We start from the raw sequence: 20,416 nt of genomic DNA, 5'->3' as shown, positions 1-20,416 counted from the left end.
GTAGTGGGGCCCAGTGAAATGCAGCAAGACCTGGAGTCTGTTCCATTGACTAAGAGCTTAGCATAGCCTATGTCTTATCTCATACCTGTCTTCAAGTAGATATAGTAGATCCATGGATAGTTTGTGTTCCTTGTCTATTAGAAGTTATTGACTTAAAGATTGAGTGTATTTGGTATTTGCCTGTTGGGACACTGATGTTTTCCTGAATTCCTCTCATGTCTCCTGATACTGTATTTGTAGAGCCCGTATCGTAGAACCATGTCCCTCAAATGAAACAACACTGTAGCTTCACTTCCTCTCCTGACAGGAAGTGGCGTTGGTGAAAGCGGGCGGCCCCCTAGGACTGAGCATCGTGGGAGGCAGTGATCACGCCAGTCACCCGTTCGGCATCAATGAGCCTGGCGTCTTCATCTCTAAGGTTTCTCTCTTGCTCTCTCTTTCTTGCTCTCTCTCTCTCAATTCAAAAGGCTTCATCTCTCTGTCGCGTTCTGTCTCTCTCTCATTTTCCCGGGTTTGTGTATTTCACCCTCGCCTGTCTGTGCTAGGTGATCCCCCATGGCTTGGCATGTCAGAGTGGGCTGCGGGTGGGGGACAGGATACTGGAGGTGAATACCACCGACCTGCGCCACGCCACCCACCAGGAGGCTGTTAGAGCCCTGCTCTCCAACAAGCAGGAGATCCGCATGCTGGTGCGCAGGGACCCCTCGCCTCCCGGGATGGAGGTGACATCTCTTAAACCCACATGTACACGGAAATTGGCCTACACAGTAGACCCACATACACACACACACACACCAACCAGTCCCATCTCCTGATCTATCTGTCCCAATACAGGAGATAGTGATCCAGAAGCAGCCTGGAGAAAAGCTGGGCATCAGCATCCGCGGCGGTGCCAAGGGCCACGCTGGCAACCCCTTCGACGCCACCGATGAGGGCATTTTCATATCCAAGGTACCTGGAACCCACCTTGTCAATCTATCCCCCTTGGAATACGGTCAATGATTGACCTCCTTTGGTATATTGACTCCTCTTAACTCCCCATCCCTGCGTCACCCCCTGTAGGTGAGCTCCAGCGGTGCGGCGGCCAGGGATGGCCGTCTGCTTGTGGGCATGCGGATCTTGGAGGTGAGTAACCACAGCCTGCTGGGCATGACCCACACGGAGGCTGTACGCGTGCTCCGCGCCGTGGGAGACACCCTAGTCATGCTGGTGTGTGACGGCTTCGACCCTGGCAACGCTGCCGCTATAGAGGTGAGGGAAACTGATTAACATCCATTCCGGGTTGAAATGACCCTTAGATACAGAGTCAGATCCAAAACGGATGCCACGTTAATAGTGTGTCTTTGTTTAATCTCAGGCGTCACCGGGCATCATCGCCAACCCGTTTGCAGCAGGCATCGTGCGTAAGAACAGCATGGAGAGCATCTCCTCTATCGACCGAGACCTGAGTCCCGAGGAGATGGACATCCTACAGAAGGTGAGAATAATATGACACAAAGCCAGTGTGAGGGTCTGCACTCAGGCTTCAGTGGATGGATGGCGCGTGGGAGAAAAACCCGTCTGTAGAATTACGTTGGTACTCGCACTCAACCCAACGAGGCCGAGATGCTAAAATATACTTCATTTAATCCATGCTCGAAAGAATAACAAAAGCTTTTAGTGCAAAGTGAAAAAACAACAAAAAAGCTTCAACTACACACTCTCACACACACACATACTAAACAAAGGGGACAACGGAATAGATTACTTTTAATATGAAACATTTTGACCTAAAATCTATTTCCTAGGAGGTTGAGATGGTGCGAGAGACGTCCCAGTGGGAGAGAGAAGAGATGGAGAAGGTGGTGAGTGAGACTATGTAGCCAAGTATCTACCTCGCATGCTTTTTCTGCTACTGTGCCAAATAAACAGAGCACATTTCTAATGTGTGTGGGTTCTATCCTTTCTCTCCCTTTATCTCTTTTCTTCTACCCTTTCTCTGCCTGCCCCCACCCTCCTCCCTCCCCTCATAATGTCTGGGTCGTCCATACACCACTCCATCTCCATTCACCCCACCTCCACTTAATCCCTCCATTTCCTTTGTCTTTTATCCCATTTCACCTGCATTCATTTCATCCCCTGTTTCCCATTATCTGTGTCTGGGTGTCCTCCCTTCTTTCCTCCCCTCCCCCGTCTCTCTGTGAAGGAGCGCATGCGCTTGGAGCGTGAGGAGGATACTCGCCTGCTAGAAGAGGAGACCGAGGTGAGACCGGTACCCCCTGGGCCTCAGAGTCCTCAGCTCAACCAGCTCCCTGTCAGAGAGGTGGACAGCTCCAGTCCAGAGGATTTTACTATAACCTCTGAAATGTTCTGCAACCTGTTGTGCGCTTCAATGCATATTTATTAATGATGAAGTTGCTTCCTTACAGAGTGACACATGAGAGTAGTATGAGAGGGAAGTAGTTTTTCCCCACTATGTCTGACACTCCGCCCTCTTCCCCTTTCCCTCAGAACCTGGGCGCCGGGCCTCTGAAACTGGACTACCGGACGCTGGCCGCACTGCCCACCACCGCTCTGCAGAAGGTCAACAGGGTAAGTAAGAAGTAATGGAATTAGTTTACTTGAAAGGTAACACAACCCCCATTGATGATTACGGTGCAATTATGTGAGGTAACTCTTATAGTAGACCTCTTATAAGACCTGTGAACCCTGACTAAGGCTGTGAAATGCCTGGAATTGTCTGCAGACTATCTTGGAAATTGTCCCTTTGGGCCCAGAATAGAATGGAATCCACCCTGTTTATCTCCCGGGAAACCCTCTGTGACCAGAGGCCAAGCAGGTGCCTCTGGAGGCCAGGGGGAGAATGTGACACCCCCCTCTCCCTTCCCGAAGTTCACAACCCTGACTCCTGCCTTCCTCACCAACGCCTTGGGCCCAAATAATAGATTGCCTCTACAATGGAATAGAACCATTCATTCCATTCACTTCTGTGATATGATGAGATGCTACATTCCAAAACAAGATCCATTTGTATCATCATGCACGCCATGTTAATGGATCGTCTACCTTTGGCTTGAAGACATCTCTTAAAGAAGAAATTGAGATGAATCGAAGGGTGAGTCCACAAAGAAAAACTGAAGGCTGCCTTTCACATCATTAGCTGGAATGCTGGATGGAGGGAAAGAGAAGAGAAATTATGCAGCCAAAATGGTCGGTACCTGTTTCAGTAAAAAGCACCGAAGTCGCTGGACTGATTGGAGGAGGTGGGTAAGGGGGACAGCTGGCCGTTATTTTAAACTCAGGATAGTTGGGGAGTGGGAGGGGTGCAGGCGAGAGGGAAGGAGAGTGTCCCAATGTGTGGGCTCTATCAGTCAGTCAGTCAGTCAGTCAGTGTCCCTGGAAGAGTTTGGAGCTACTGCACCCCTGGTCCCAACAGCCTACAGTGAGTATAGTGACAGCGCCAGACGGGGGCAACTGGACTGGGCTCGGCTCTTTGTCTTTCTTGCATGTTTCCTTCCTTCATTCATGTATTAATATATTCTACCGTCATTGTGTCAATTCTATATTCTAGCTACATGTGTGAACAGCAGCCATTTTTGCTAAAGATGTAAATTACCAAGGATTTATGAGCTGACATAAAAACATTAGGCCTCTCTCATACCTGTCACCGTTTTAGGGTCTTGCATAGATGCATGTACAGGAGAGGCTACAATTTGTGTCAGTATTATAGTTTTTTCCCAAGCTTAGTTTGTAGTAGGGGTCTTTATTGTGTTTTGAGCTATTTGTGTTCCGTTAGCTATTTATTTTATCTTAATGCAACAGTGGTTAGACTTATAAGCTCTAGTACTAGGCTGTGGGGCTTTTCTGGGAGCGCTTAACCTATATATCGCCTGCAGCTGTTCTTGCATTATGGCTATGCATTAGAGTTAGAATGAAGACCCCTGGGTTACATGACCTGTGTACCCAGGAAGATTACCAGTGGATCTTGTCATGACTCCCAGAGATTTTTCCTGTCGAAAGATGTTGGATGTAAATTTTTTGCGATAATTTTAATCCTTGTCTATAGTTTTATTTTTATGTATCATAATGTTTATCTGCGATTATTCTGACAGCTGAAGTTTGATCATGTTATGGTATGTATCATAGTATCTAAGGTATGTAGCCAGTCATATGAAGAAACATGCTTCTTGGCATGAGAAGTGAGCGGTAAGCAGGGGTGTGTCGTGATGAACCACGCTTGGCTCCACCCTTCACCCAGGCCGTCTGGATAAAGTTAGTCTCACCTTGTTGGCATGTTGATCGTCTTTCTTGCACCTCCCCTCCTCCCTCAGGCCTCCAGCCCTAGCCCAGCTGTCCTCTACAGTCTTCTGAGCCTGTGCCAAAAGGGTACTGGTTCACATACCACCCCACCAGGGTTTCCGTTAGCCAGTAATTGACAGCTAAAAAATATATCATGAAAAGCCAGTAAATAAAATTGTTGCCAGCCAAATTGACTTCAAAATAATGCTTTTTATTCATTGGTGGAAATATCAGTTGATGGAAATACATTTGACAGTCATGCTTATCAGCCTGTGTATGTTCGTTATTTATCTCACACTTCTATTTTGTGGGGAATATCACTTGTCAGACAACGCTAGACTTGCTGCTGCAGCTTCTCAGCTCGTTGCTGCTGGTGAGAAATGTGTTACATGTTAAAAACAGAGCTACTCTTTATTTATTTTTTCTCAACTGGTATTTGAAGTGCGCCTCCTATTCACCCTACAAGTTTATAGCCAACGATAGGCAGGCTATCAGCACGTCACCCACCACTTTACAATGTGAGCTGGAGGCAGTATGCATTTTGAAAACATTTACTTAATTGTTTGAAACCTGATCATTTTACTTCATATATTATGAGATATGCCTTGGGCGGCAGGTAGCCTAGTGGTTAGAGCGTTGGACTAGTAACCGAAAGGTTGCAAAATCGAATCTCCGCTGACAAGGTAAAAATCTGTCATTCTGGCCCTGAACAAGGCAGTTAACCCACTGTTCCTAGGCCGTCATTGAAAATAAGAATTTCTTCTTAACTGACTTGCCTAGTTAAATAAAGGTCAAATAAAATAAATAAAAATGACCTTGCTTCAAAGTAGCATAGGCAAAATCCCACCATAGAAATGTGGAGACAATTATTTTATGAAGACTTCCTCATATGCCATTGAAACCAGCATTTCTCTCCTGTTCTATTGGTTTTCATATCAGCTTTCTTTCATTGTCCAGAAGCCAAAGGCACAATCCTAGTCATATTAGCAGCCCATCCTAGTTGTTGCATCTTTAGATTCCCCCTCTTTCTAAGTTTCTAACAGATTTTCATCTCTGTCACTTAAAACCGCTCGCAAATTGCATTTTGGGAAATTTATTTTATTTATTTATTTTTTATTTAACCTTTATTTAACCAGGTAGGCAAATTGAGAACACGTTCTCATTTACAATTGCGACCTGGCCAAGATAAAGCAAAGCAGTTCGACACATACAACAACACATAGTTACACATGGAGTAAAACAAACATATAGTCAATAATACAGTGAAAAAAAATAAATAAGTCTATATACAATGTGAGCAAGTGAGGTGAGATAAGGGAGGTGAAGGCAAACAAATATATGTATAAATAAATAAAAATATAAAAGGCCATGGAGGCGAAGTGAGTACAACACAGCAAGTAAAATAAAAACTAAAAATAAAATAAAAAAATAAAATAAATAAAAAATAAATAAAAATAAAACAATGGAATGGTTGGTTTGCAGTGGAAGAAAGTGCAAAGTAGAGACAGAAATAATGGGTGCAAAGGAGCAAAATAAATTAATAAATAAATACAGTAGGTAAAGAGGTAGTTGTTTGGGCTAAATTGTAGATGGGTTATGTACAGGTGCAGTAATCTATGAGCTGCTCTGACAGCTGGTGCTTAAAGCTAGTGAGGGAGATAGGTGTTTCCAGTTTCAGAGATTTTTGTAGTTCGTTCCAGTCATTGGCAGCAGAGAACTGGAAGGAGAGGCGTCCAAAGGAAGAATTGGTTTTGGGGGTGACTAGAGAGATATACCTGCTGGAGCGCGTGCTACAGGTAGGTGCTGCTATGGTGACCAGCGAGCTGAGATAAGGGGGGACTTTACCTAGCAGGGTCTTGTAGATGACCTGGAACCAGTGGGTTTGGCGACGAGTATGAAGCGAGGGCCAGCCAACGAGAGTGTACAGGTCGCAGTGGTGGGTAGTATATGGGGCTTTGGTGACAAAACGGATGGCACTGTGATAGACTGCATCCAATTTATTGAGTAGGGTTTTGGAGGCTATTTTGTAAATGACATCACCGAAGTCGAGGATTGGTAGGATGGTCAGTTTTACAAGGGTATGTTTGGCAGCATGAGTAAAGGATGCTTTGTTGCGGAATAGGAAGCCAATTCTAGATTTGACTTTGGATTGGAGATGATTGATGTGAGTCTGGAAGGAGAGTTTACAGTCTAACCAGACACCTAGGTATTTGTAGGTGTTCACATATTCTAAGTCAGAGCCGTCCAAAGTAGTGATGTTGGACAGGCGGGCAGGAGCAGGCAGTGATCGGTTGAAGAGCATGCATTTGGTTTTACTTGTATTTAAGAGCAGTTGGAGGCCACGGAAGGAGAGTTGTATGGCATTGAAGCTCGCCTGGAGGGTTGTTAACACAGTGTCAAAAGAAGGGCCAGAAGTATACAGAATAGTGTCGTCTGCGTAGAGGTGGATCAGAGAATCACCAGCAGCAAGAGCGACATCATTGATGTAAACAGAGAAGAGAGTCGGTCCAAGAATTGAACCCTGTGGCACCCCCATAGAGACTGCCAGAGGCCCGGACAACAGACCCTCCGATTTGACACACTGAACTCGATCAGAGAAGTAGTTGGTGAACCAGGCGAGGCAATCATTAGAGAAACCAAGGCTGTCGAGTCTGCCAATGAGGATGTGGTGATTGACAGAGTCAAAGGCCTTGGCCAGGTCAATGAATACGGCTGCACAGTATTGTTTCCTATCGATGGCGGTTACGATATCGTTTATGACCTTGAGCGTGGCTGAGGTGCACCCATGACCAGCTCTGAAACCAGATTGCATTGCGGAGAAGGTGTGGTGGGATTCGAAATGGTCGGTAATCTGTTTGTTGACTTGGCTTTCGAAGACCTTAGAAAGGCAGGGTAGGATAGATATAGGTCTGTAGCAGTTAGGGTCAAGGGTGTCCCCCCCTTTGAAGAGGGGGATAACCGCAGCTGCTTTCCAATCTTTGGGGATCTCAGACGACACGAAAGAGAGGTTGAAGAGGCTAGTAATAGGGGTGGCAACAATTTCAGCAGATAGTTTTAGAAAGAAAGGGTCCAGATTATCTAGCCCGGCTGATTTGTAAGGGTCCAGATTTTGCAGCTCATTTAGAACATCAGCTGACTGTATTTGGGAGAAAGAGAAATGGGGAAGGCTTGGGCGAGTAGCAGAGGGGAGGGCAGTGCTGTTGTCCGGGGTAGGGGTAGCCAGGTGGAAGGCATGGCCAGCCGTAGAAAAATGCTTATTGAAATTCTCAATTATAGTGGATTTGTCGGTGGTGACAGTGTTTCCTATCTTCAGAGCGGTTGGAAGCTGGGAGGAGGTGTTCTTATTCTCCATGGACTTTACGGTGTCCCAGAACTTTTTTGAATTTGTGTTGCAGGAAGCAAATTTCTGCTTGAAAAAGCTAGCCTTGGCTGTTCTAACTGCCTGTGTATATTGGTTTCTGGCTTCCCTGAAAAGTTGCATATCACGGGGGCTGTTCGATGCTAATGCAGAACGCCATAGGATGTTTTTCTGTTGGTTAAGGGCAGTCAGGTCAGGAGAGAACCAAGGGCTATATCTGTTCCTGGTTCTAAATTTCTTGAATGGGGCATGCTTATTCAAGATGGTGAGGAAGGCATTTTTAAAAAATGACCAGGCATCCTCTACTGACGGGATGAGATCAATATCCTTCCAGGATACCCCGGCCAGGTCGATTAGAAAGGCCTGCTCGCTGAAGTGTTTCAGGGAGCGTTTGACAGTGATGAGTGGAGGTCGTTTGACCGCTGACCCATTACGGATGCAGGCAATGAGGCAGTGATCGCTGAGATCTTGGTTGAAAACAGCAGAGGTGTATTTGGAGGGCAAGTTTGTTAGGATGATATCTATGAGGGTACCCGTGTTTACGGAATTGGGGTGGTACCTGGTAGGTTCATTTATAATTTGTGTGAGATTGAGGGCATCAAGCTTAGATTGTAGGGTGGCTGGGGTGTTGAGCATGTTCAAATTTAGGTCGCCTAGCAGCACGAGCTCTGAAGATAGATGGGGGGCAATCAGTTCACATATAGTGTCCAGAGCACAGCTGGGGGCAGAGGGTGGTCTATAGCAGGCGGCAACGGTGAGAGACTTGTTTTTAGAGAGGTGGATTTTTAAAAGTAGAAGTTCAAATTGTTTGGGAACAGACCTGGATAGTATAACAGAACTCTGCAGGCAGTCTTTGCAGTAGATTGCAACACCGCCCCCTTTGGCCGTTCTATCTTGTCTGAAAATCTTGTAATTGGGGATGAAAATGTCTGAATTTTTGGTGGTCTTTCTAAGCCAGGATTCAGACACGGCTAAAACATCCGGGTTGGCAGAGTGTGCTAAAGCAGTGAACAAAACAAACTTAGGGAGGAGGCTTCTAATGTTAACATGCATGAAGCCAAGGCTATTACGGTTACAGAAGTCATCAAAAGAGAGCGCCTGGGGAATAGGAGTGGAGCCAGGTACTGCAGGGCCTGGATTCACCTCTACATCACCAGAGGAACAGAGGAGGAGTAGGATAAGGGTGCGGCTAAAAGCTATGAGAATTGGTCGCCTAGGGCTACTAGAGCAGAGAGTAAAAGGAGGTTTCTGGGGGCGATAAAATAGTTTAAAGGAATAATGTACAGACAAAGGTATGGTAGGATGTGAATACAGTGGAGGTAAACCTAGGTATTGAGTGATGATGAGAGAGATATTGTCTCTAGAAACATCATTGAAACCAGGTGATGTCATCGCATATGTGGGTGGTGGAACTGAGAGGTTGGATATGGTATAGAGAGCAGGGCTAGAATCTCTACAGTGAAATAAGCCAATAAACACTAACCAGAACAGCAATGGACAAGGCATATTTACATTAAGGAGAGGCATGCTAATCGAGTGATCAATAAGGGTCCAGTGAGTAGAGGTTGGTTGGGGTCGTGGCGATCCAGACAGCTGGCCGGGTATATGGCTATCGGTAGCAGCATAGGATGGAGGTCTGTTTGTAGATACCTCGTGCGTTTCCGTCGGTAGGTTAGTGGGGTTCCGTGTAGTGGGGTTCCGTGTGGTAGAGGGGATCAATCCAAATTGGCAAAATAGATATAGTGACCCAAGGAAAAAATAAAATAAATAAATAATAATAATAATAATAGTTGTCCAATATACTTGTTCAAATAGCAGCCGATAAGACAGCTAACGATTAGCGGGCCTCAGATGAGCGTTCAGGTAACGTCGGGACGGAGGTGCCAGTTGGATAAATCCCTCGGGCAGATAACGTCGGCAGTCAGTCGCGGCAGTCAGTCGTGAAGGCCCGGTGGGGTTCCGTATCTGCAGCAGCAACAAAAGAAACGGGTCCGGATGGTGATGGAACTCCTCAGCTGGCTAGCTCCAGAATGATTAGAGTTTGCTCCGGGGTCGACGTAAGCCAATAGTCACACGGTTTGCAGCTAGCTAGCTGCGAAATCAAGGTACAAGTGTCCAGAGCCTGCGGCTGGAATCCGGGGAAACTGAGAGAAAAAAAGAGTCCCGGAATGCTCCGGTCCGACGCGTTGCACAAAAGTGCCGGTAGATTATCGAGCTAAAGGAATAGCTGATGACCACTAAACGTGGGCAGCTGAAACACCAACGCTAGCCAGCAAACCGGCTAATTTCGGGGCAGCTACAGATTAGCTTCTGGCTAGCTATCGGAGTAGCTTCTGGTTAAGCTTTCAGGCTAGCTTCTGAATTAGCCCCTGGCTAGCTTCCACGATGGATTTTCAGATTGAGGTAAGTAATACTTTTTGTAATTGGTGAAGCGGGTTGCAGGAAAGCTTTTGCAGGAAAGCTTTTGTAGTTGAGTTCTTGGATAATAAAATAGATAAAAGATATGCGAAGAAAGGTGTAAATATATATATATACAGGACACGAACAATACGGAACAGAAAAAGACGTCTGAACTGCTAAGCCACCTTGGATTCAAATTAGGTTTTATTTGCTGCTTCATTACAGGAGTTGCATGTTCTGTTAAGATGAATTACCATAACCTAAACTCAGCAACAACAAAAAAAGAAACGTCTCTTTTTGTAAAGGGTTTAAACACCGTTTCCCATGCTTGTTCAATGAACCATAAACAATTAATGAACATGCACCTGTGGAACGGTCATTAAGACACTAACAGCGTAGAGACGGTAGGCAATTAAGGTCACAGTTATGAAAACATAGCACACTAAAGAGGCCTTTCTACTGACTCTACAAAACACCAAAAGAAAGATGCCCAGGGTCCCTGCGTGAATGTGCCTTAGGCATGCTGCAAGGAGGCATGAGGACTGCAGATGTGGCCAGGGCAATAAATTGCAATGTCCGTACTGTGAGATGCCTAAGACAGTGCTACAGGGAGACAGGACGGACAGCTGATCGTCCTCGCAGTGGCAGACCACGTGTAACAACATCTGCACAGGATTGGTACATCCGAACATCACACCTGCGGGACAGGTACAGGATGGCAACAACTGCCTGAGTTACACCAGGAACGCACAATCCCTCAATCAGTGCTCAGACTGTCCGCAATAGGCTGAGAGAGGCTGGACTGAGGGCTTGTAGGCCTGTTTTAAAGGCAGGTCCTCGCCAGACATCACCAGCAACAACGTCGCCTATGGGCACAAACCCACCGTCGCTGGACCAGACAGGACTGGCAAAAAGTGCTCTTCACTGACGAGTCGCGGTTTTGTTTCACCATGGGTTTATGGTTGGATTCGCGTTTATCATCGAAGGAATGAGCGTTACACCAAGGCCTGTACTCTGGAGCGGGATCGATTTGGAGGTGAGGGTCTGTCATGGTCTGGGGCGGTGTGTCACAGCATCATCTGACTGAGCTTGTTGTCATTGCAGGCAATCTCAATGCTGTGCGTTACAGGGAAGACATCCTCCTCCCTCATGTGGTATCCTTCCTGCAGGCTCATCCTGACATGACCCTCCAGCATGACAATGCCACCAGCCATACTGCTCGTTCTGTGCGTGATTTCCTGCAAGGTAGGAATGTCAGTGTTCTGCCATGGCCAGCGAAGAGCCCGGATCTCAATCCCATTGAGCACGTCTGGGACCTGTTGGATCTTGCAGGTGCCTTGGTGGAAGAGTGGGCTAACATCTCACAGCAAGAACTGGCTAATCTGGTGCAGTCCATGAGGAGATGCACTGCAGGACTTAATGCATCTGGTGGCCACACAAGATACTGACTGTTACTTTTGATTTTGATCCTCCCTTTGTTCAGGGACACATTATTCCATTTATGTTAGTCACATGTCTGTGGGTCTGGTAAATTTCTCAAATGGCTGGTAAATTTAAATCTTCCTAGTCATGTTGTCAGGCGACACATTTTCTTAATGGAAACCCTATGCCCCACTGACCTCTGTACTATAGTCCACATTTAACCGGCATTGTGTCACAGTTCACGACGCATGTATTCTTAGTGACACTATTTGGATTGTCACGACATGTCAAGGCCGTGTCTTGGAATGCACGGTCAGTGTAGAACAACGTAGTTCTGAAGACACTAAGCCTCGTCCCACTTTAAGCCCTAGCGTTTTTGGCACATTTGAGTTTAAATCCAACCTGGTCCCAGTGGAACGCTCTCTGTGACTCAATCTTCTGCTGTGTCACTTGGTTGAAGAATATTTGTTTTACTGCGTCAAGTTCATTTCTTATCCAAGGACCTTATCCGAGGTTTTGTGGGGTATTATCCGAGGACCGTATCCACAGTTGTGTGCGGTATTGTATCTTGTCACGTTGTGCTTCTTTAATGAACTCTCTCCCATCTCAAATGTGGAGTGTATTGAGGCCTGATTCGTAGTGTAAGGAGTGGACTGAAGCCTAAGAGTCTCGTGCTGTCTAACTGTACATTTTTTAAACATTTTAGTCATTTAGCAGACGCTCTTATCCAGAGCGACTTACAGTAGAGTGCATACATTTTATTACATTTTTACATACTGAGACAAGGATATCCCTACCGGCCAAGAGCAGACGCTCTTATCCAGAGCGACTTAGTGCGTGTGCATACATTTTATTACATGTATTTTTTTTTTTTACATACTGAGACAAGGATATCCCTACCGGCCAAACCCTCCCTACCGGCCAAACCCTCCCTAACCCGGACGACGCTATGCCAATTGTGCGTCGCCCCACGGATCTCCCGGTTACGGCCGGCTGCGACAGAGCCTGGGCGCGAACCCAGCCCAGCCTGGGCGCGAACCCAGAGACTCTGGTGGCGCAGCTAGCACTGCGATGCAGTGCCCTAGACCACTGCGCCACCCGGGAGACTGTACTGATAGTGCGAGTTATTTAAGGCTGGGGCCTAGGCAGGGCAGGCTGTTGTTCTGGTAATGTGAGCGTAACTAGAGGAATAGATAACCATTTAATGCTTCTGGTATGATGGGAATCAAGAAACTCATCTATCTGCCGAGCTCCTCCTTCACAGATTAAAGGAACTGTCACGTGGGCTCCGCTCCTCCGTTATACACTCAAAACCCTTCAACATTAGAGAAGTTTTGCATACGAACTGGACGGTAGACATTTGAGATGTGTGTAGGGTTGAAACATTTCGATAACTTTCCCAAAATTCCCTGGTTTTCCAGAAATTCCGAATCAGGAGGAGGGAACTGGCAGGAATTCGGGGAATCCTCCAACCGGAATTTCTGGAATACCTGGAGATTTTGGGAAAGTTTTGCAACTAGTGGTGACTACTTTGGGTTTTGTGTGTGATTTGCTCTGATCTGGCCAGCCAGTGTGTGCTGTGGGTCTGTGTGTCTATTTTTAGCTCTTCTCCACACAGCTCCCTATTTCTCTCTTGTGTATTTATGTCTCCGTCCTCTTGTCCTCCAGTATGTCTCCCGTTTCTTAACATGTAGTCTCCATCTCTTTTTATGTAGCTTGTGCTGCATTATCAATGCAACAACAAAACATTATTTATAAAAAACACTTTAAATATAGTTTTTGAATACAATAATTTGCTAAGTAGCATGATTGCTTTACTTTTAGTTTATGGTTGACGCAGCTTGTTTGCCATTAGCCAATCGCCGTTCTCAACAAGTTCAAAGCACATGAATGCACAGAACTCGTTGCTCCCATTTTCCAAGTAGTTATTTCAGAGTTTCCCCTTTTTGGACATATCTGGACTTCACCTACTATTCTGTTTTTTGTTCCTCAGTTTTCTCTCTCCCCCTCTGAGTTTAATCTGCATCCCTCTCCTTTCAGATTTGAGTTTTCCTTTATCCCTCTCTTACCATTTCAGTCTCACTGTGCCTCCTTTTTTCTCTCTCTCTCGCTCTCTCAGTTATCTCCTTCTGTCAGTGCAACTGCCCCCATGGAGGCCCCCATGCAGGCCCAATGTTCTTTCACCTTAGAGCCCCTGGGTTTTGACCTGGGGCAGCCCCCCACCTCCCTCGTCCATGTGGACCCCCATGCTCTACCTCAGTCCTGCCCCATTATGAACACCGAGACAGGGCCCCTCTACATGTCCCAGCACTCTCCCAGTCCCTTGATAACCGCCTCCAATCAAGAAGCAGCTAGACAAGAAGCCCTGCCTACCGGTGAAGACGAGGAGGTGGTGGTTCTGGTGGACTCCCAGCCAATCAATTTCACCGAGAACCCCTTCCTGGTGGCCAATCGCAGGGGCAAGGGGTGCCCCCCCTCTGAGCGCATCCTATCAGGGCCTCCCGTGGGCTACGGGAGCGCGGGCAAACTGCAGCCCTGGTTATTCAGCAAGGCAAGCAGCCTGCCTGCCTGCGTGTGTGGGTTTGAGCCAGCATGGTGTGTGGCGCTGTGGCCTGGTGTAGGATTAGCAGTTCCTTTTGTCTGTGCACCAATAGAAAATGTTTCAGCCAAGATGTTATAAGGTAGAATGTATGTTGTGTTTGATTTTTCCATTGTAACAACCATTAGGGTTATAACCTGATCTGCCTTATTTTCGTTGAGTTCCTCCCTGTAGCAAAGGATAAACACTTGTGCGCGTGTATGACATAATCATTGCCAATCACAAACACTGCCAGCCAGGATGACTTGAATGACCAAGATGTGTTAAGTCACCTGTTTTGACAGATGTCTCCTTCACTAACCCTTTGAAAAGAAATAACCATGAGCATGTGACTGCTGGAATTGAGATGGAGAAATCTCTTGCTATGAATGAGTCGGGGGTAAATCCATTTGAATTCAATCCCGTTTTGACAGCATCCCTTTTGATTTCAACAAAACTGTCCATACATGTTTTCCCATGGAAGAAGTGATCAGAATGTGACTTTTTGAACATGAATGCCAAAACTTTCAGAAAATAAAGGTGCTCAAATTGAACTCATTTTGCATACCCCACAATACCATGAGACATCCATGTCTTCTTCACTGGAAAAGATAAACGGTTGAGTTTGATACCATTTAAAAGCTTACAAACTGTTGTCAAACTATTTTATTAGTTAACGTCAATTATCTACAAACGTGTAAACTGTTATTTTTTTGTATTCTCATATGTTGTAGTTTAGACCCTATTTTACATAATCTAAGGTTGTGTTTGTCCCTCCATCGGTTGAGACAACATGTTCTTGAATACAGGGTGGGTGTCGTTTCAATCATAGAAATGGAATGAATAGATTGGACCTATCCCTTCATACCACTGCTATTTAGCTGGTACACCATTGAACTGTTTATTGTATTGACATTGTAACTTCTAATTACTACCACAAAGATGACTGCAGGTCCACCCATCGTCGAATGTCAACTTAAATGGTCATGTCTATTCTGTTTCTATGAGTTCAACAGATATTCCCAGTCAAGTCCGCGTTCTCTGACATGAGGACCTCCAACCATCTTTGTGGTACCATTTGACAGTTGAAATGTCAAATGTAGTCCCATTTATCAGCCAAAACATAACACCCACCCTGTATTCAAGAGCATGCTGTGTCTCAACCGATGGCGGGCACAACACCAAAACCTTAGATTATGTTAAATAATGTGAATATGAAAAGATTAGTTTACACGTTTTGATAATTGACGTACGATGTTAAAGGGCATTGTTTTCCAGAAATTATGAAATAGTTTAACAACCCTTTTTGTAAGCTTTTAAATGATATCAATCGCAGCAGTTTATATTTTCCAGTGATGAAGACATGGATGTCTCATGCTATGGTGGTGTATGCAAAATGGGTTCAATTTGAGAACCTTTCATTTCTGAATGTTTTGGCAGTCATGTCCAAAAAGGACTTTTACATGTGTACTGTTATTTGCTGCACCAGTAGGGTAGCAAAAATCTGGTAACTTTCCCAAAAGTCACACTGTTTCCCAGAAATCTGGAATTTTGCAACCTTACCAATAATAATAACCTGTTTACTCCACAGAGAGTAGAGTTGGTGGAAGTTGGGACAGCTGCTAAATCTCTCCCGTCTCTTTCTCTGTCTGTGTGTGTTCTCAGGCGCCCTCCACTGAGCCCCCCAGGACAGACAGTCCCATGAGAGACGCCCCCTACTCACCAAGCACACAACCGGTATGTCCACCCCACCCCAACAACAGCCCTCCTTTCACATCCTCCTTTAAAGTCCCCTCATTGACACCTCTGCTTTCACAGCACCTATATCTGTTCTCTTTTTACATAATCCACTTCAGAGAGGGTAGATGTAGCATACCTGCTGGTTCATCCTCTTTCCCCTCCTCCCTCCTTCCCCCCCTCACACCCCTCCCTCCCTAGCCCAGTGCTCATTCCTCCAGCAGCTCCCTGTGTGCAGGCAGGGAGACCCGCTTCGTAAGTGGTCTGCTCTGGTCTGGCTTTGTCTGCTCAGCTTCCATAGACACCTATCAGTAGAGTCTGGCCCTTTGCTATTGTCAGCTGTTTATAACGAGTTGTACTACAGTGAAGCTATACTACAAGTGTAACTTTTTTAAACACATGCAACTGCTGAGCTTGCCATGGCCACTCGTTACTGATGCTTTCTCTACTTCATGCAGTAGTAGATTCTGGGCGCATCCCAAATGGCACCCTAGTCCCCCTTCATTGTGCACTACCTTTAACCAGGGCCCATAGGGAATAGGGTGCCATTTGGGATGCACACTCTGTTTTTGGAGATTGTTGAGGACCCTACTTGTCATTTGTGCTTTTAATTCTAGCCGTGTTGGAATTTGTAATGAACCCTGAGCTTTGCATTGAGAGTGATGGTGAAATGTGTTTACCAAGTATTGGAATGTGTTCTGATTAGGGCTGACACAATTACTGTGTAACTGACGGTTATGGATGACGACCGTCATGAAAATAAAATAACCATCATAACCGTAAAAAAAAAACATATCTTAAATTTGCACTCATCAGACTAAAGGACAGATTTCCACCAGTCTAATGTCCATTGCTTTAGTTTCTTGGCCCAAGCAAGTCTCTTCTTATTGGTGTCCTTTTAGTAGTGGTTTCTTTGCAGCAATTCAGCCATGAAGGCCTGATTCACGCAGTCTCCTCTGAACAGTTGATGTTGAGATGTCTGTTACTTGAACTCTGTGAAGCATTTATTTGGGCTGCAATCTGAGGTGCAGTTAATTGCCGATTTCTGAGGCTGTTAACTCTAATGAACTTATCCTCTGCAGCAGAAGTAACTCTGGGTCTTCATTTCCTGTGGCAGTCCTCATGAGAGCCAGTTTCATTATAGCGCTCGATGGTTTTTGCGACTGCACTTGAAGAAACTTTAAAAGTTCTTGACATTTTCCGTATTGACTGACCTTCATGTCTTAAAGTAATGATGGACTGTCATTTCTCATTGCTTATTTGAGCTGTTCGGTCTTTTACCAAATAGGGCTATCTTCTGTCACAACACAACTGATTGGCTCAAACGCATTAAGAAGGAAAGAAATTCCACAAATTAACTTTCAACAAGGCACACCTGTTAATTGAAATGCATTCCAGGTTACTACCTCATGAAGCTAGTTGAGAGAATGCCTAGAGTCTGCAAAGCTGTCATCAAGGCAAAGGGTGGCTACTTTGAAGTTACTTTTTTGATTACTACATGATTCCATATGTGTTATTTTGTAGTTTTGATGTCTTCACTATTATTCCACAGTGTAGAAAATAGTAAAAAAAAAATAAGAAAAACCCTTGAATGAGTAGGTGTGTCCAAACTTTTGACTGGTACTGTATATAGAAGTAAAAAAATAAAAAGGGTTTGTAGCAAATGGGTCTTCGGTAACCTAGGCAACACCCCCCACAATCCAGCAGCAGCTCATTATAATGAGTAGAAAAGGCTTGGAACCGCTAACCCTGGCAATTTGACTGGTAAACTCGGAATGCCCTGTATTGTGAATTTCCATGATAATGTAGAATTATGTTCACTGATGTCGCCAATGGAATGTATTTTTTGTCATGTCAGTTGAGTTGAATCAACAAAACACAGCACATATTGATGGGTACACTTCCTTCTTTGCTCCTATGGGTAGTGGGTACACTCGCAATGGCTGCCAGTCCACCAATTGCTGGTAGCATACCACCCTGCATCCCACTGCTGGCTTGCCTCTGAAGCTAAGTAGGGTTGGTCCTGGTGGGGCCCTGGATGGGAGACCAGATGCTGCTGGAAGTGGTGTTAAAGGGCCAATAGGAGGCACTCTTTCCTTTGGTTTAAAAAAATATGTATCCGAATGCCCCAAGGGCAGTGATTGGAGACATTACCCTGTGTAGTGTACCGTCTTTAGGATGGGACGTTAAACGGGGTTCCTGACTCTCTGTGGTCACCAACGATCCCATGACACTTATCGTAAGTGTAGGGGTGTTAACCTTGGTGTCCTGGCTACATTCCCAATCTGGCCCTCATACCGTCATGGCCACCTAATCATCCCCAGCTTCCAATTGGCTCATTCATCCCTCCTCTCCCCTGTAACTATTCCCCAGGTTGTGATATAAATGAGAATGTGTTCTCATTCAACTTGCCTGGTAACATAAGTATAAAATACAATTATGCCATTATTGACTTGAATGGGGATACCCGTTCTATTCATTCTATTTCTATGGCAGCACATGCAGTAAGAACGGTTATTACGGCGACAGCGGTCATTTGGCTGGCCAATTACCATCATCCAAAAATCCATGACCGTCACAGCCTTAGTTCTGAGCTACTGCATGTTATTCAGCTTCAGAGCATATGTGTTACACATTTCAGAGCTAGTGTTCATTTTGCATCGTCAGGGTAGCTCAAGGTGTAGCTCTAGGGGTAACTTCACCCTACACCTATGTTGAAATATTAGCATCGGGGTGTGTGGCTTGTCATGTAAGCCGTCATGTCAACTCCATGCATTATTCTGTATTTATTTTTTCAGGCAAGCATTCATTTCACCCCTACTGCACTGCCTGCCAAGGAGGATATCTCACCACTGAGTCCCTATGAGGTATTGACCTTAGATCCAGTCATAGAGAATGAATGGGGCAAGATCTGTGCTCTCATTGTCCATCATTGACAGTAAACATTCATAGTCCGTTCTCTGTGCTGAGACTGTTGTTCCTTCCCAAATTGCACCCTAAGTTCCTAGAAAAAGGGAATATGGTGCCATTTTGGACATAGGCTGCATTGAAATCTATGTCGTTAATGTCTTTTTTGTTGTGGTTTTCCCTTCCAGACAAGGCCAGGTGCCATCCAGCCCCTCTCCCGTGGTGGCGGGCGGCCGATCACCTCGCCAGCCACTCCGGACGGGCACAGCAGTCCCAATCCCTTCCAGCATGGCCCCTCCCCCATCAACTCTCAGACCTTTGTAAGACCCCTCACCACCACGTAGGGTTAGGGTGAGACCCCCGCCCCCATCCTGGGTGCCGTCTCACAGCAGTGTCATTAATGCTCATCGCAACTATTTTCTACTATTTGTAGAAGCTACTTACCAAGGAGTTTGAGCTTGGTCCCTGTCCATGCATTCATTCGCACACAGGGACTCGCTGTAAAAGCACTGTTGTTGAAGACAAGTGCCGTAAAAGTGGACTTGCATTCTCAGCAAGATATATCTAAGTCGCTACTACTGTAGCCAGAGCCAACCACAGGGGAGTTCTGACATTTTTCATTCCGTCTGGTGATTGGGCTAACCCTACTTCATCATCCAACTGCTATAAAGCAGCTATGGGTTGAATCTCAGCAATCTCAACAATCTCCCATGTTCCTGTATATAATGCTACTGCCGCCGAGTTGCGCGCACATTATCTGAGTGCCATAGCTTCAACAAGGCAGGCACAGCCTCATTCGCCCACCCCTACTGTCTGTCTCTTGCACATCCCCCTTCGCATCATCGTTTCTCCACCTTGTTATCACGCTGTCTTCTTCAGCTTTTCTGTTTTTTCTCATAGTCTGCCCCTCTCCTTGTTCCTCTTTTCCCTTTGGCTCCTACCACTTCATGGACCCCCCCCAGCTGCAGCCTCGTGCCCCCTCCCCCGACACGATCGATGAGTTCCCCCTAAACCCCAAGCAGGGATACAAGGCATTCGCCGCCGTGCCTCACTCGCTGGCCGTGCTGGAGCCTCCCCCACAGGTAGGCAGGTCGCCCCACCCAGGCACCCCGCGGGCCCCAGCCAGCATGCTGTGATGGTCGTCGTCACTGTTTAGTCGCTCCGGCCCCCCCTTCACGACTGACGCAGGCCCCCCACCCTCAAAGCCTGTTCCCCCCGTCTGGGCCTGTAACCGTGGCCCGTACTGTGTTGGAATGCAGTTGTGTGTACTCTTTGTTTTTGTACTGGTGGTGCGTGCTGTTCACAATTTCCATTCTGAAAGCAATCATTGATCATCTGTGTCTGTGCTGAGAAGTCCCATCTCAACCATTCTCATCACCTTGCCTGCTTTGTGTCCATAGAAATAGATTATATCTCTGATTCTATTTCTATGTTTGTGCCTCTCCACTGTCTTTCTTTCTGTCCGTTCCAATGGCTGCCTCCTGTTTCCCTCTCACACGTTCTCTTCTGTGTCTATCACCAGGATCTGTTTGGCCAGAGGAACAACATCCAACCCAATCAGCCTTCCCCTTCTCCAGAGGTTAGCTATTGTACCACCAGTTACAATACAAGTTATAGGCACAGAATTAATGGTCATAAGTGTGTTTTTTGTTGTCTGTGTGATATCGAATGAGTTTGAATGGCAACGCAGGTCAGTATGTGTTAATGTTAATTAGAAGACATTGAAAAAGTGCCGA

At 45.9% G+C, this 20,416-nt stretch overlaps 1 protein-coding gene across 11 annotated transcripts in view; it reads left to right on the top strand.

Moving 5' to 3' along the window:
- The window catches only part of LOC139583801 (protein scribble homolog), a 135,682-nt gene that overhangs the window by 97,334 nt on the left and 17,932 nt on the right, over positions 1-20,416 (top strand). For 5 of the 11 annotated variants that reach the window (XM_071415274.1, XM_071415275.1, XM_071415276.1 and 2 more), the window contains exons 22-35: positions 308-418; positions 546-722; positions 835-951; positions 1,063-1,251; positions 1,358-1,477; positions 1,788-1,844; positions 2,186-2,242; positions 2,491-2,571; positions 13,578-14,009; positions 15,702-15,773; positions 18,572-18,640; positions 18,869-19,000; positions 19,643-19,762; positions 20,203-20,259. In XM_071415274.1, the coding sequence (XP_071271375.1) occupies positions 308-418; positions 546-722; positions 835-951; positions 1,063-1,251; positions 1,358-1,477; positions 1,788-1,844; positions 2,186-2,242; positions 2,491-2,571; positions 13,578-14,009; positions 15,702-15,773; positions 18,572-18,640; positions 18,869-19,000; positions 19,643-19,762; positions 20,203-20,259 (1,791 nt within the window). The remainder of the gene's footprint in view (positions 1-307; positions 419-545; positions 723-834; positions 952-1,062; positions 1,252-1,357; positions 1,478-1,787; positions 1,845-2,185; positions 2,243-2,490; positions 2,572-13,577; positions 14,010-15,701; positions 15,774-18,571; positions 18,641-18,868; positions 19,001-19,642; positions 19,763-20,202; positions 20,260-20,416) is intronic. The other 6 variants (XM_071415280.1, XM_071415284.1, XM_071415282.1 and 3 more) reach the window with 5 other exon arrangements.

The sequence above is a fragment of the Salvelinus alpinus genome, chromosome 8 (genome assembly GCF_045679555.1).
Source record: "Salvelinus alpinus chromosome 8, SLU_Salpinus.1, whole genome shotgun sequence".
Taxonomy (NCBI): domain Eukaryota; kingdom Metazoa; phylum Chordata; class Actinopteri; order Salmoniformes; family Salmonidae; genus Salvelinus; species Salvelinus alpinus.
This window is presented reverse-complemented; position numbering and strand designations above follow the sequence as displayed.